Here is a 17,041-nt window from a genome sequence, read left to right on the forward strand (position 1 = left end):
CACCTGCTTCTCCCTGGCCTTTTCCCTTATCTGGCTCAAACCCAGCTTGTTGCTAAACCAAGGTCATCCTCTGGTGGTGGCTGCTCACCCTCCCTGCACCTGGGCTGCTCTTATGCAGATCAGAGGACTCTCACCACACACCCAAACCTCTCCTCCTTCGGTCCAGGGCTGCAAACCCAGCCTCAGCAAAGGCCCTGTAGCTTTTCCAAACGGGCAATTGCTTGAGCCATTAACCATCAGTGTTTCAGTCTCTGACACCACCCCATGGCTCAAACACTTTGTTATTTCTCTTCTGCTGCTCACTCCAAATCTTCTCCTGTGGTGGTGATTTTCACATAGCAGACAGAAGGAGGGAAAAAAAGAAGAGAAAGAAGAGGGATAGTACATATCATTGTCAAATACAGTGTGATTATGAAAATTAAAATACAACAGTAGGCATCAGGAGAATAATCATAGAGTATGGTTAGGGTGCTAAAATCATCTGTCTTAATGCTATTATGAACACAAAAAATTGAAGTGAATATTCCTTCAACTAGGCTATCTGCGAGTAAAAAGGTCTCGTGCAAAATCTCATGCAAACACATCCTTCCACCATAGCCCATACTCTGTGGAATAAAAGTCACAATGTAATATTTAGGTTCCATAAATGATTAGAGTTACATGGGAGCTGATATTCTGTCCATGTCTTGTTTACAGTCCATGGCTGTCCTTCCTTCTGAAAGACAACAGCTCCCCATATGAAATTTTCTTTCATTAAGATTGTTTAGTTGACTGGTTAATATCTCTGAAAAAGGTAGCCAGATTATCATAAATCTAAAGTTTTCTGAGGCAGAAATGGGAAGGTTAATACATGTTCCTTAATTTGTATGATTCCAAATACTCATAAATCCATGTACTAGCTCCCAGGCTAAATTTGGCTGAATTCACTGATTCCCATTGGATTGAGACAAAATTCTACATCCATAAGAAAAGTATTAGAAGCTTTTCCCACACCTTTTTTTTACAGTAAAATGACAAAATAAACTTCGTAAAAATCAAATGAACAATACATAAAAGGGTCTGTCTCATATAATTCTACTTATATTTGGTCTCCCAATAAGTTGCTTGTGATAAAAACACAAAAAAATCCCCCCAAAATTAATAAACTGATAATACAAGCAGTTATAGAGGCATTTAAAAGCTTCATTTGTCCTATGCAGCTTGGTCTGATCTGATAGCAGGTTTCTATAAAAAGAAAAGAGTCAGTTTGACCTACTACAGACCAATTAGTAAAAAGAGGACATCCAGGAAAACCTAAAAATGTCTTTTTTATCAGCTGAATTTTCTGTTACACCAAAAAACACCTGTGATGGAGAAGCAGGATTAGAGAGGAAAAAAAGACTAACAGAGATTGGTAAACTGGTTGTACACTCACAACAGACACGTTGTCTTGTTGGTTTGAATACGAGGTGTTGCAGTTCCATTCCTGGACACAGGCAGATAGCTACTGAAGAATTTGAAAGAAGTTAGATCTCCTAAAATTTTTAAAATGTTTTACCTGGCATACCAGAAAAAAAAAACTCATTTGTTTTCACATTTCACTACAGGGTAACAGAAAGATGGTTCAATTGTAGATTTCAATTTTTTGTGGACAGAAAAGACATTTTATTCAATTATAATAGGGAGGTCTCAAAGATAGATTATAAACTTTATAATATTTTATTAGTGCTTTTTTTGTTTACTTTGGAGCTATTAACAAAATTATCTCTCTTCCTTTTATTTTAAAATATACATCTTTTTTATTAAGTCTTGCCTAAGTAGATTCTACAGAAAAATGTATTAACACTATAGAATATTTGACAATATGGAACAATGAAATATTATAGACTCCTCTTTTAAAGAGAAATTCTACAAAAGGATCGTATCTTTTAAACCTACTGCATACATCTTGAATCAATGGATAAAGCTATTAGCAAATTTATTTTATCAACTTAAGAACTGTGCTTTAATTGCAACACTGAGAGTTGTTTTTCTAATATAATTTCTCCACTTTAAAACCAAATTTAATCATTGCTGTTTAAAGATGGAAAAGTTGGGGGGGTGGAGTTCCTAATTGCTAATAGCTGATATCAGTAGGAACTTCACTAATTTAGAAGTGCCTCTTTTGTTTCAATAGGTTTATTGCAGCAAACAGTGTTTAAAATCATTCACCTGTAATTATTTTTGTTAAAAAAAAAAAGAAAATGTTTTTGCTGCTCTGCAGCAATTTTCAAAACAAAATGCACATGCATCATCAGTATTTAGGACTGTAGGTTTTAATTGCACAGAGGCAAAGAACATTAAGAATTCAGTAGGCATACCTTCAGGTTCCTATATCTTTCTCTTACAATTGCAGGTATTGGTCATTATATTTGGGGTTTACAGAGTGTGAAGATGAAGATGAGATGAAGTCTCATACTCTGTACACTGAAGGGATGTTTATCATTGACTTTAAAGGAGTTTTTTCCAGTATAATGTAGCACTCCCCTCTAGTCATTCTGGTTTGTCACCATAATTTTTTCAGGCTGGTCCTTGCTCTTTAAATCTGAACATTGCCTGAGCTGTCTCAATTTAGTAGTTTCGAAGAAACACAGCAATATTCTTCAGTCTTTTTTCTTTGAAGGAAAGCACAGTTTAGCCCAGATAACTGCTAAATAAGTCACGGCGTAACAGCTAAATCCTTCATCTTGTTACATCTGCATTTTGGCCAAAGTGAAAAAACACGTGCCTTGGCTTTGATCTGTGATATTTGTTGTCAACTTGACCCACCTTTTTAAAAAATAGTAACACATGCCTAGAATTTCTGTTCCTTAAAAAATCAGCAATTACTGAAAGTCTGTTAACTCTTTAATTGTGATCATTCTTCCTGTAGATACTTCTGGAGTACAACATTGTTATCTACCCTTCATGCTAAGGAATGGTCAGTAAATTGTTACAGTCCAGTAACTGTTGTGTTTGCTGCAAACATAGGCTGGCAGTGTCAATGCAGTGCTTGAATAGCTATAATTACTAAGCCTTTATAAAGTGTTATTTATCTGAAATACTAAAATTGAAGTATTTTAACTTGTAATGGTTAGGAGGAATGAAAAAGACACTGAACAGTGTAGTTTTCTCCCACTGCAGAGAATTTCTTAAATTGAATGCTACATTCAGTGCAAGTTTCTGATCACTTAAGAGTTACATCCACAGTCTAAGTTTGTACCTGAAGGTCCAGTTTCTCCCATCTGCCTTGCTGAAAAAAATAGGGAATTTCTTCCTGTTTTCTCTTCTAAATAGATTCAAGTTTCTAGCTCTGTTTTTGAAATCTAGTGTTAAAGAAAAGCCAGTTGCTGACCACTCCTTATATTTTTGTGTTTCATGTGCCTAGAAATGGTTTCCAGAATTAGCTGCTTCATCATCTTTCCAGAGATCAAGGCGAGGCTGGCAGGCCTGTAGTTCATTGGGTCCCTCTTAACCTTTTTGAGGACAGGAGTGACATTTGTTTGGGTTTTATTCCTTAAGTGCATTTCTGCAAGTGAGTATTTTAGAATTGGTCTGGCTTAAGACTGCAGTAAGTGCTTTTGCAGAGAAAGGTAAATAGCAGTAAGAAGGAAAAGTAATTATTAGGAATTAATCTTTTGGAAAGAAAAACCTTCATTAATAAGGAAATGCATAGAGTTTTCCTGAAACACAAAGAGTTTTTCTTAAATGCAAAACTGAGTAATCTTTGCCAGCAATCTGAAAGAAATAAAATGAGAAAGAAAATAATCCACATAAGAACTAGATGCTTGTGTCACTTCTGGTAAAGAAAAAATCATGGTATTTCTTTTAAAGAGATATGCTAGTCTGTATTTCATAAGGTAATTAATATAATATATAAATTAATATATGCTAATATAATTAATATTACAAAGTTCAGTAGTAGGAAATATCAAAAAGGGAAACCAAATAACTGATTGTGTATCTACCCAGCAGTAGGGCCATGATTCCTGTATTTGGTGCAATGATCCACTAAATCTTCATGCAGCCAGTACAGGAGAAGCTGGATGAAGTGAACAACCTTGATGGGAGTCCAGGGCAGGACAATCCCACCCAGATCATGGGCATATTAAAACATGTATGTCATTCTGTAGCAGAATAATACTCCATATAAAAGTCTGAAATTACTTAAAGAAATAAGGCAGACACACAGAAGGATCTTTTTATATACTCTCTATTATCTCAAATCTAAGGGAGAAGCTGAATGATGTGCTAGATGCTGGCACATACTTTCTCCCTCCTTATCACACACACTTTTTTACAATCAGCATACACTGCTGGAGACAATGTGGTAGAAATCTATAATATTTAAATGTTTTACAGCCTAAGGAAAATCTGATCATCTTGTCTGCCTTCTCAAATGACAAAGGCCACATAATTTTATCTAATAAATCCAGAATTAACATTTGAATTTACGGTTGAAGTAAACACATCTTCTAACAAGATGTCTGTTTTCATTCCCTTCACAAGTTAAGTAGATTAAGGCAAAAAATGGAGCATATGCTGTAACAATATCACACTGTACATCATTTATGGGTAGTGTGCATATGAGGGTATGCCGTGTGTAAAATTCTCAGTGTTTAAATCGAACACATTAGAAGTCTCTGTAAATCCCTGAAAGTCTGCTGAGCTTCCCACATAACTTCTTATACCAGTTTTTTGGCTTTGTAGGGATTTCACAGGCTTCTTTCTGTTCTGACAAAATATTGGATTTTAATAAGGTTTTGTTTATCTTAGAAATGCCATTTTGTTAATTGTGACACTTAGCTGTTTTGCCTTTCTTCTCATCTGTGATCATTAAGAGTTCCTCATGCACCATAAGCAGTACTGCCCTTCCACAAAAGCCTTGTAGAAGAGTAGCTGAAAGAGCAAGTTGTGATTATACTTCAGGCATGTTTCCTTCTCTGTCTTATATGATTTGAAGGTTTTATTAATCTCTTTAGGACAAAAAGAGATTAATAAAACCTTTGGAATAAAATCCTGAACCAAATATAGCCATGGTGATTTTAATAAAAATGAGATTTATTAAGGAAGGAGACAGAGCACTGGAGAAATGGGCTGTGTAACAGGTCTAAGATGGAATGCTGCTAAGGCTTGTCTTGATTGGTCTCCTTCATGTCACTAAAAGAAAGTGAACTACCATAAGCATTCTCTGATTGAACTTACCTGCCTCCCCTCTGCCTCTTCCAACTATCAAATCTGTCAGAGTTTCTGGAATCAAATGTTTCTGGAATCTTCTTTTGAGGGTGCTTTTGCTGTGTATTTCCTTCTCATCCATGCAAGTGTTGATGAGTGCTGCTGTAGGAGCACTAGCCCCCATGTTACCCCTGGGTGCCTCTGCAGGAGGTACCCATGCCTACCTCATCTGCAGCCCACTCGTGTCCATAGGTTAGAAACACAGCCTGAAATCCTTGTGCAGGCACCAAGTCTGCCCAGAGTAGTGCTTTCTGGTGGCATTGAACTACTAAAGTCTTCATCTTCTCTATAATTTTAAGTTCTTTTGCAAGTGTTATACAAATGTTGCTCCTCATCCTTTTTCCATATCTTATTTTTGAACAGGCTGATCACAGCTCAAGTCTGTCTACCCTTTCTCCTAAATTATTGACCATGACTTTACATAGTAAATTGCACTGGCTACAAATGTTTGCTTGAACATAATTCATGACAGAGTTTAAAGAGACAGAGCTTACATATCATTTTCTCAGTTAGTAAACAACTGATGTTAATTTTGGCATTTCTCAGCTTCCGAATGCTTAGTTTTGATAAGATGGTGTTCTTTTCAATACTTAAAGTCCATTTAAATAATTTTCTTATTAAAAAAAAAAGCAGCAAAACTTGCACTGAAAATGAAATTACATCCTGCAAAATCCTACTGACCCTCCTTTCTCTGAAAGACCTTGACTAGTCTTGCAAGCATTGGAAACCAGAGCAACAGCATCCTCTGCCACCCAATCCCCTAAGTGACAATAGCCATTGCAGGGGATGATGCACACTTCTACCATTTGCCATGCAGGGAATGTAGAATGTGTAGCTGGGATGAAGCACAGGGTGGCAGATGCATTCTTGGGCTGGTGGCAAGAGTTAGGAAGAAACAGAACATGCTCTGTGGAAATCTTCACTCTGCTGTGCTTAGGTCAAACAAGGAATTACCAAATTTGGGCTTCTCTTTTTTTTATATGCACAGTAAAAAGGAAGATACCAGAGACCTTGTTGTTTTGATTCTAGACCTTAGTGAAATTCTTGCAGAAAAAACTAAGTTAAGCACGAGCAGAATTTTTTTAGCCTTAATCTAATGAATAGTATCAATGAATGAAAAAAAAATCAAGCCTTGAGCAGATGCTTGGAGTGGAAATTGTACTGAACACTGAATTTAGCAAATGTATAAATGACTGAAAACATACTCCTAACAATAGACTTTTTTAGGCACCTTCTTGTCAACTTGTAAGTCCTAGATCAAGACATTTTGCTTCAGAGTGAAGCTAACAGCTTTCCTGTTTCCTGTTGTTACAATTTTTCTTATTCTTTCTGATTTCATTGTGTTGTTTGGCCCCATAAACATTTCTAGACTGTTTATTTTACCTAATTTGTTACTATTTCTTGGGCTTATTTAATTTTTTAAAAAAGAATTTTCTACCTCACAAGAAGACTGAGAAGATAAGCAATTGCATATATGGAACACGTAACATAAGTTTAAATTTTGATGGTTGGGGAATTGTCCTGTAAATCTCTTGTCAAAATGGTTTTAGTGTTAGTTAAAACTGGTAAATCTGGATCATTGCCTTCTTCAATGGCTTTACTAGCGCAGAGTTTTCTATTGCTTTCCCTATATTGTAAGGTCATTAATGAATCATTATCTATTGCTAGTAATTACTGATCTCTTGAGAATATTGGTTTAATTATATAGGAATCATAAGTGGAAGATACAGTTGCATATTGTACAACGTAGGTAGTAGTACCTTGGTGTATCATGGCTTTAAAGAATCTGGGGGTTTTTTGTAAATTTTAATTGCTAAGTGTACCTGGTAAAATATGAATTATTGTATTACCACATGTGATAAAAGGTATACTGTTGTGAGTTTCACAGTCTGCAGGTGTAACAGATGTAAGGCAAGATTATCAGGACAGAACAATAATTAAAACACAGACAGCCATCTCAACAAAAAAAAAAAGGGAGGGGATGAAACAAAAAGAAAAGGTTTATCATGTGCAATGCAATTATTAAGGGTGTCTTAAATTCTTTGCAAATACTTGTAAAAGCAATAAAAATGTGTTAGTTTGAAAGACAGCTTTTCAGTGTGGACACTTAGTTAAGGAATTAAGATCTTTTTTTATGAATATAAAAGCTGAGTGAAGTCCTGCCATATGGCAGCATGGTTCATAGGCAATAGGACCCTCAGTTTATAGATGCTGTGAGCTAAACGTTGCTGAAAAAAAATAAGAGAGCATTAAGTATATATGCATTTACAACAGTATGAATTGCTTACTCTCTTTAAGACAGGAAGGTTCAAATAATTAACAGCAATATTATGGTTGCAAAAGGAAGTCCAGTTGTTCTTCAGCAGTCTACATCTGTGAAACTTGATACCTCTGGGGAATGAGATTTAATTTTCCCAGGAGAAAATATAAAAGCAGGAGAAAAAAAAAAGAATGACTTCTGCTTGAGCAGACTAAACCTGCATCTACAAACGATTAGCACTGTATAATGAAGTAGTAAAGAAGCAAAAGAGATTTCTAATAAAGGACTAATAACAAATCCCATTACACCATGGTGTATTCTTTCCCTTGAAGTGTATTAGACTCTTAGCAAGGCTTTTGAATGAGACTTGGGTAGTTGCAAGCAAAGTCAGCTCAAATGCTTCCAGCTTTGCTGAGATTTCTTACTTAACAGTTTGTGTAGCTGGCAAGTTGTGGTTTTACAGGTGGGAGGAGTTGCTACTGCAGGTAATGGGCTTCACACAGTGTCTGAGTACTGTTTGTACCACCATAGGGTAATAGTTTCCTGTAGGCTGGGCACTGCAGGGTAATGTGCCACTATGGCAAAACCCCTTTGGTAGAATAGACATGGTATTAAATGCACCAGCTAAGCCTTGCTTTTGCTAAGCCTTGCTTTTGTGTAACCATTCTGATTTCTTTTTCTGAAGTCTCAAGTCCTCATAGGAAAGGGGTTTGATCAGAGAGGGAAATACAGAGATTTTATTTTGTTGTAGCTAATATTAGGACTTCTGTAATTACTGTACTAACAAAAAGTTACAAAACCATATAATGTAAATGTTTGATATACCAGTGAAATGATGCTGTCCTTTGAAATCATGTATTTTCACTTTTAAAAGGGAACATATCTTGCAAGGAAAAGATTCTGTGTAGTGATCTCTAAATCTGTACGTGGTTATTTTTGTGGATTGTACATATGGTTCCACTGGCATTGGGAATACAAGTTTTGTGAACACAACCTTCACTCACAACAGTCCCTTTGAATTTCTTTTATAAGAGACTGTAATTTTGTGCAGATTGTTACTATCTTCAAAGCTTGTGCTAGACTGGCATGCTGGAGTTAGTTTGTCCAGTATTTTCTTTATACTGGAATCAGAAAAAACAAACCAATTACAAAACCCTGGATGCCTTAAACCAACAATGAGTTCTGGAACAAAAGTGGTTAAACATGAATTCTTACGAGTGAAACTAATCTTGAAGAAGAAATTTCTAGTTGCCTTTTTAGAAATTTTTGTGAGTTTTAAAGAATGACTTAATTTGCTTAGCAGAAATTTGCAATCAATCTTTTCTTGCCACTGAATAAACAGATTCCACATGCATAGCTATTTGCATATCCCAGCTAAAAATGTAATTCATTATTTTTAAGTCCATTTCGTAATAACTATTTCAGGATTAATGTTACTAACTATTCTTTAGCTCATTCAAATGTGACCTTAGATAATCCTACCTAAAAAGATACAAAGCTAGTGGGTCTTTTCTGGAATAGGGAAGAGAAGTGACTTTCCTGAGGTCAGCAAGTAAGCCAGTGTAAGAGTCAGAACTAGAAATGAGAAAACTAGAGAAACAGTTTTCTTCTTCTGCATCTCAAGCTTCCAGCCTCAAGCAAATACTGCATTTAATATAACAAATTTTCACATTTTGCTAGGTATGAAAATGGCACAGAGATAAATAGGAATTACCAGTATAGTCTACTTGAAGATTATCACTAAATCTGGTAAAGATTTAAATTCGATTTAATGAAAATAGCATCCATGACATATTTTATATGGAGTTGCAAACACTGTCATCCATAACAGGGAGAAAGCCCCTTCACAGTAACTGTGACCTGGTCCATTTTAGTTGCTGTTTGGCATCTGCTTCTGAACTGCCTTTCGCTTGACTGGGCTTTTCAGGGCTTCTCATAAACCACTGGCTTCACCCTCCTGGTTTTGCTGTTCCAGGCCATTCTTGCATAACATTTTCTCCCCTTCACCTTAGGTCACTATCACATTAAATGCTTAAAAATGTGGTACATGGGATTGATGTGTTTTGTCCTTTGAGGGTCACCCACATAATAATATTAGTCAGGGAAGCTTCTACAGTCTCTAATGTATAATTTCTTTGATGTAGATGCAGTAACATTTCCACAAATACAATTAGTTAAGTCTTTATTACAAATCTTGACACTTTGCAGAATTTTCTGATAAAATGTTTAGGACTGTAGCTGATCCTGGAGTATATGTCCTGACTTTACCATACTTAGTAAAATGGAAAAGTCCAAATCATAACTTTTCCCCTTTTTTTCAGGCGATGGGTAAGGCTCCTGTTTGGACGTGAATTCCCTCTTCAGGATCTTCTGGTTGTCTGGGATGCTCTATTTGCTGACAGTATCACCCTGAATTTAGTTGACTACATTTTTGTAGCCATGTTATTGTATATCAGAGATGCCTGTAAGTATCAGCTATCTTACTTTTTTTTTTTTTAAGAATGCAGACCTATTCTTTGAAAGAAAAAGAGACCTTAAAAAGGCTAAATTTCGTTATGAGTTTTTTAACATATTGAAAATCACTCCAAATACTAGGAGAGGAGCTATTTATTATGAGACATGGCCTCCTGTATTTATGAAACAAATTGTATCTTGGAGTTAAGTGCAGGTTTGTTTTGTGAGTAGTTCTGTGTTTTTACATGGAGTTGCAGATTTTATGTGCTCTAAGTGATACAGGCAAGTATAGAGCTCCACCTTCCGACGAAGCTCATGAATTGAATAAAGCTTCCCTGTGACACTTGAAATATTTTTATGCTGTTCCCCTGTGAGAAAGGAGAAAATGCACAAAACAATGGCTCACAATTTTTGAAGAGATATTGTGAATAAAATACACAGATGAATAGCAAATACTGAATATGTTTAATCTGTGCAAGAGGGCCATCTTAAAAAGACTATAATTTATTTTATTTTGGTTCAGTACACCTGAAATTTGTGGACAGGTCAATTCTTACAATTTAGTGATGATCAATAATATTAAGTCGGGACAAACAAGCAATCAAGAAAATTTTTTAGCTTATAGAATTTTAAATGGGAGGAGAAAGACACATGATAATTGAGGCATTTATTTCTGTCCTGTCGGATTCTGCAAAAAATTCTGTATGCAACTGATGCAACAAAGTATGCATTTCACAGCAAGATGTATGGCTGTCATTAAGTATATGAATTCTATAGCAAGTTATTCAGAGTTAAGTATATACCATCTGTAAGCTTCAGGTTATAACAAGGTCACATATTTGACACAATTTTGTATTCTAGGACATAGGAAGTTTTCAACATCTGTGGTTCCTATTTTAGGGCCCAGTCTTGAAAATATAATGTGGCACTTTACACGTACATGTTGTTCCACTGCCTGCCTTCATGTGTTTTTTAATTACTTTTTAATAAACATGTAGAATATAGACCTACCTTTCATTCCTCTCAAAAAACTGGCTGTTTAATTCTGGTCAGAGGTTTCAAAATTAATGGTGATGTTTCAGGATGATCTGATTCCAGGTCATTATGATTTGCAGTCTAAATCTTGCTTGTTTATATTCAGTATACTGAAGTAATTTAAAATTTTTGGTAGAGATACGTTCTGAAGAGGCATGTAAGAAAGTTCCTTAGCATCAATATTTTATTTTGTGTCATTGCATACCTTTAAAAAAAGCAGCACATTAGAACTGTGCTTCTAAGAAGCCTCTCTCTTCTTGGAGAGTGAAAGTTGTTCTGGCTTTGTTTTCTTTTGATTTGTGTTGCTGAGGTACAAGTATCAATATAAGTTAACTAAAATGTGAGCTAAAAATGTGTTCCAGGCTTTTGTATGAAATCAATCTCCCTCTTTTCCTTGAACTTCCCAGGCTTAGTAGATAGAATGGTAAATAGCTTTGCAGTGAAGTACATTTACCCAAATGAGAGGCAAAGTCATCTCATCAGGACAGCTAATAATTCATATTTTGACTGTTTCTGTAATAAGTAACTTCTTGTTCTACAGCTGGACCTAGTTAACTCTAAGCACAATAGAAAGGGGAAGCAAAATAAGTCATAAATACTGTAAAGTTGAATCTATTTTTCCAAAGTAAATCTCAAACCATAACAATTTCCACAGTTCTTGATTAGATGAAAAACCTTTTGTTATATATCTGGAACAGAAAGTTTTCTGGTTTTCCTCATGTTTTTTATTGCAGATAATATTTGAGCTTTGAACAGAGTTCAAAGTTGTAGTAATTTTAAAAACGTTTTCAAATAAAGTAAGTTTATAAAAGCTTCTCTTTATTTGGTGAAAGGAAATATAAGCTCAAAACATCCAATGGTGATAATCATCTTTAATTTAAATAAACCATCGGGAAATTTTTAGTTTAGAAACTTTGAAACAATAAGAACAATAATAAAGCTCCTGTGATATTATGTTATGAAAATGTCAAATATAAGCAATTATAATAATACAGTACTCAAAGCATTTGAAAGTTTAGAAATTGTGCTGATTCTTTTAAAACAACACATTTGGGGATGGGTGAAAGTTGCTGGTTTGAGAATTGATGAATTCTTTTTCTGTGCTCTATTATGATGTTCTCAAGGACATGATTTTAAGACACTATTATTTCTGCTATATTTCTCATTTTTATTTTAGTTTTGAAATCCTCTGTTGCTCAAACAATATATTATGCAACGAGAAGGGAACATTTAGATTATCAGATTATTGCTTATATATTTTAGAGATTACGGATACATAATCATGTACACAGCCATTCTGTAAACTGCTCTGTTCAGTTTTACATCTGTATCCAAGCAGATCTTTGTCTGTGGAGCCATAATCCTCACATGCCAAGCGTAGGGTTGTGTACCAGTGTAGCTGTAAGTTTTAATAAATTATTTCCTGTGTTTCTTTGGAAAAATTCTTACAAAAATGTTTTTGGGTTTTGGGCTTTTTTTTTTTAATCTATCAAACCAGAAGCATGAATATTTGCTTCTGTTTCACCAGTATGAATATACATGCAGTTGTTGATGAAATCAGAATGGAAGGAAGGATGTGATGCAAAAATAGATGTATTTTATCTACTTCCTTCCAAGGAAGACAAGAATGAAAAAATCTGGATGATCTGTCTATATTTTGCATAATAAATTAATGCCATTATTGCACAAGGAGCTAGTTTTGACTGATCAGTATCAGAATAAGTGCATTTTATCTTGTTTCCACTTGAGGAGTAGGTATGGCCATTGTTAGAATTTAGTTTTTCATCTGTAAAAGCACTCTGAATATTTTGAGAGAAATAAAGGAGCTTCTTCTTAGAGGAACTGATTAGTTATTTTTGTTATAGTGCAAGATGTTAATTTGTCTTTGTTTATCTCAATTTAGGGGTTACTAAGGAGAACCTGGCCATGTGTAAAGCAGCAGGGGGGAGTAATCCCACCCTTCCAGGTTTATGAATTAATCTGCATATAGGATCAGTGACATCAAATATTAAACTTTTAAGAAATTAAATGTATCAGAAAATTTGGACTTTGTTGAGGACAGTACTCTGAATTTTCAGGTTTTCCACCACATTACTGCTGCTTGTATCCAGGGGTGATTATTGGGCCAACAGAGAAAGTTCAGTCTCTTCTACAGCAGAAGGGAGAAGGCAATTTGATGTCCCTCTGGGCACTGAATTACAATATTAATAAAAGGAAAGTAAGATTGTTTTCTCTGTGGAGAGGAGTTTCTCTCCTCCTTTCCCTAGAAATGCCAGTAGCATTCTTCTTTGGGGAAGTGAGAACTTGTGGTTCACAGTAGAAGTTGGATCCAGATGTGACTCTCACTAAGCCAATGAGAGAAGGAAAAGCACAGCTGAAGAACCATCAAGCTTTTTACAAGGCAGCTGGACACACCAGCTACTGCTGAGAATGGATATTTGTATTTCACAGCATCTCCTTTCAGAAACTTCATCCTATAGATGATTCTTAGAAATCCATTTAACACCAATAGGCATATTCAGTTTTGCTTTACTGCTGTTTACCTATAATTTTTAAGAAAACTGCCCCACTTTTGTATAATATTACACATTTTGTCCTGCAGAGACAGGAATCATAGAATGGTTTGGGTTTGGAAGGGACCTTCAAGGATCATTTAGACCAATCCCCTGGCATGGGCAGAGTCATATTCCACTAGACCAGATTGCTCAAAGCCCCATCCAACCTGACCTGGAACACTTCCAGGGGCATCCACAACATCTACGGGCAACCTGTGCCACTGCTTCACCACCCTCACAGTAAAGAATTTCTTCCATATGTCCAGTCTAAACCTACCCTCTTTCAATTTAAATATGTGGGGGTAAAAAAACCCCATATATAAAAGTTAGCAGGTCTTCCCTTTAAAGTGCTGGAATTTTTTTAACTTTCTGGATGATAAGGGCTTTTTTGTCAGGGGTCAAGTCTGCACCATTAAAATAAATTAGTTTTTTTTAGTATTTAGTTTTCTTTATATCTGTGAGACAGCAAAGAACTCTTCCAGGAAAAATAAAGAAAATATATTTTTAATCCATTTTACATTGCAGAATAGAACACGTGCTTTTTTCTTCAAAGGAGAAACACATTAGTGTTACTGTCTATCATTTATGAAACTATTTAGCATTTAATATCAATATTCAGTGTTTTTATTTGCTTTGGTAAAAAGGTATCATGATCACAACCGCAGTTCAGTATCTTAAATTCGATTTATGTAGGAGAGTTTGATTGGCTATGTTCTGTGTGGTGCTCGTGTTATACTCTGAAAGAACTCTGACAGAGGCCATTGTATTGTGTTCATTATGCCAGCTTTGTGACTTCAAGAAGAAAAAGCAGGTACCTGAATATGAACAAGAAAAACAAAGGGTAGGAAAAAGAACAGGCAGAATAGATAAAGAATGAGTAGGATAAGTGAGTGCTTTACAAATGAAAGCAGATGTATGAAATTACAAGCTGTCGGATCAGCAACGGAAATGAAGATGATAAAGTGGTTCCTTACACAGATTATAATTATTCATTTTGCCCAGTCCTGCATCTTTTCCCCATAATCCTCTTGTTGAGGGAGGTAAGTTGCAGGAGGATATGAGGCTTATTCGCATGAAAGAAAAAAAGTAAACCATTTAAATTTCTCTGTCTGCAAAACTGCCCTTTATTTTGCTTTTTATTGATTGAAAAAAATCTTGTATTTGCAATATCCTGATTAATCAAAGGTATTTCTTACTACAGCTAAAGTTCTCAGCATAGTAAAGTTTGTTAGAAATTTATTTACAATTGCTATTGTTGGAGGCTGTCTTTATGTTGCAGAGTGGAGGCATCATTAACAGGCATTGCTTTGACAGCTGTGGCAGATGGATTGCCTGGATTTAGATGGTGCAAAAGAAATGAAGTAGTTTACATAGACCTGCTTGAAAAGATGTCTTTAATAATTGCACTCATAATTAGATTGATTTGGGAAGGAAAGAAAAAAAAATCCAGATGACAACAACAAGAAAAAAGCCATAGAGTATGCGTACATAGATTCAGATAAAGTCAAACAGATTAGAACAAAATTATAAAGTTTAGCAAAGCATGATGAAAATTTTCTGAATAAGTGATAAGTGAAAAAATCTAAGCAAGTTAATGGTGTACTATATTTTTTAGTATTTATGAAAGTAAAATCTAGTCTTTTCCCTTTTTTCCTGAATATTTTGTGAAGTTTCTGATTTAAAAGAAAACAAGGAGTTGTTGAATAATTTTATGTATGCATAGGTATCTGAGTGTGTGTGTGTGTATGTAAATATATATTTAAGAGCAACAGAAAACATATTTCAGCAAAAACTCACCAGAGTGAGGCAAACTTATCATAAAGCCATAAATGCAAATGATCACATTTAAATTTAGATGTCTGTGGAGGAGCATCTGAAAAGTCCATGTCCATTTTGCAGCACAGGACTAGTTTTTCAAGCTCTGCTGATGGTGTTGCCCTGAGCTCCACTGACTGGGCCAGGCTTTGGGGTCACAGCTACAGAGGTCTGAATTAAGGCATCTGAATCTGGAGCTAGCATAAATGTCTACAACATAAAGAGTTTTAGAGCTCTTCTTATTTATACTAAACCAAGTGTAGTCACAAGGCTTGATTATATCTATCTCCTTTTACTCTGAGCACTGCTTGAGTTCTGAGACACCATGTGGGAAAAGACAGCCAAATCTGAGCTGTAATTAATTTACTGGAAAAAGTGCTGATTTGGAATATCAAAGTAACACAGTAATATTTTCTCTCTCTCTCTCTTTTATTTTCATTTTCATTCTAGTGATTTCAAGTAATTATCAGACCTGTTTGGGACTTCTGATGCATTATCCACCTATTGGAGATGTTCACTCCCTTATCCTAAGAGCACTTTTTCTCCGAGATCCAAAGGTGAGATGCTTGCTCTGTTAATACAGGAAATAAATCACTGTAGTTAAATGTTCTAAATGCTATGAAGTTAATAACAACCTACATTTTGGAAACTAAATGGTAGTTTCAAATTTCTTCTCACCTGACAAAAGAGCTGAAGGAAAGAGTTGGAAAGAGAGTAGAAACAAGTTCTTTCACTCTTTAAAGGATACTTTAAAGGACACTTTTTCTAAAGTTATCCAGGAGCTTTGGTAACTGCAGATGTGCTCTTTAGAATAACTTTGCTTGGTATTCTGCACAGACATCTTTTAGGATAAAATATACTTTTCAGGGAAACAGTAATGTTTCTATTTAAAACTTAGAAAGCTGTATAGAAAGCATCATGCAATTTCATCTGAAAGACCTTTGTCATGGCATTTCTGGGATTAATCACTGTTAATCCTTAAAGCACTACCCCTGCCCAATATATAATGGTTATGTGATGGTTTTTGATTAAAACCAAGAGTTTGATGTTACAGTCTGTAAAGATTCACATGTACAAAATGTATAAATTCATAAATTGGTTCCACATATTAGTAGCATGCAGTTTCTGATGTACTCATCTATTAAAAAAAGAAAGAAAACCTCTACCTGTTTTAGAATGACATGTGTATATGTGTGGGTATAATATACAGGAGACACTCACTGTATAGCGGATAAAGTGCTTGAGATTCAGCTGCACACAGTAATCTGTGCTTGCTCAGATCTCTGGCAGATAGCAGAATTGTGCCACTGGTTTTGAACTTTGTACATATCCCATTAGTAGGTTGCCAGTGTAAATTCTGATTTGCTTCATCTTCTTGATGCACAGCATCTTTGAAAGCAAAAAATTCATCACTTCTGCACTCTGACTGCCTTCTGCAAAATTTTATTCAGTACCAGTGTTTACACTTCTATGGATTAAGAAAAAAATTGTCTCTTTGTTTTTCTCTATCAGTTTTCTGCAGAAATCTGCATCCTTATAACTTTTTTTCATTCCTCTCAAGCACAAAGATTTCTTTCATGATGAGAAGTAAAGTGTATCATCTTTTCAGTGTGTAAGAAAGTTCCTAATGTTAGATCTCAGGAATCTTTCTTAAGATTTTGGCAGCAGTCTGTGAAATCCAATTGCCCAG

General features: G+C 35.2%; 1 protein-coding gene across 7 annotated transcripts in view; it reads left to right on the forward strand.

Annotated features, from left to right (window-relative positions):
• Positions 1 to 17,041, forward strand: part of TBC1D5 (TBC1 domain family member 5) — a 317,263-nt gene that overhangs the window by 228,794 nt on the left and 71,428 nt on the right. For all 7 annotated transcript variants that reach the window (XM_068207556.1, XM_068207547.1, XM_068207565.1 and 4 more), the window contains 2 exons: positions 9,814 to 9,956; positions 15,802 to 15,908. In XM_068207556.1, coding sequence (XP_068063657.1) covers positions 9,814 to 9,956; positions 15,802 to 15,908 — 250 coding nt within the window. The remainder of the gene's footprint in view (positions 1 to 9,813; positions 9,957 to 15,801; positions 15,909 to 17,041) is intronic.

This window comes from Anomalospiza imberbis, chromosome 1, assembly GCF_031753505.1.
Source record: "Anomalospiza imberbis isolate Cuckoo-Finch-1a 21T00152 chromosome 1, ASM3175350v1, whole genome shotgun sequence".
NCBI lineage: Eukaryota > Metazoa > Chordata > Aves > Passeriformes > Viduidae > Anomalospiza > Anomalospiza imberbis.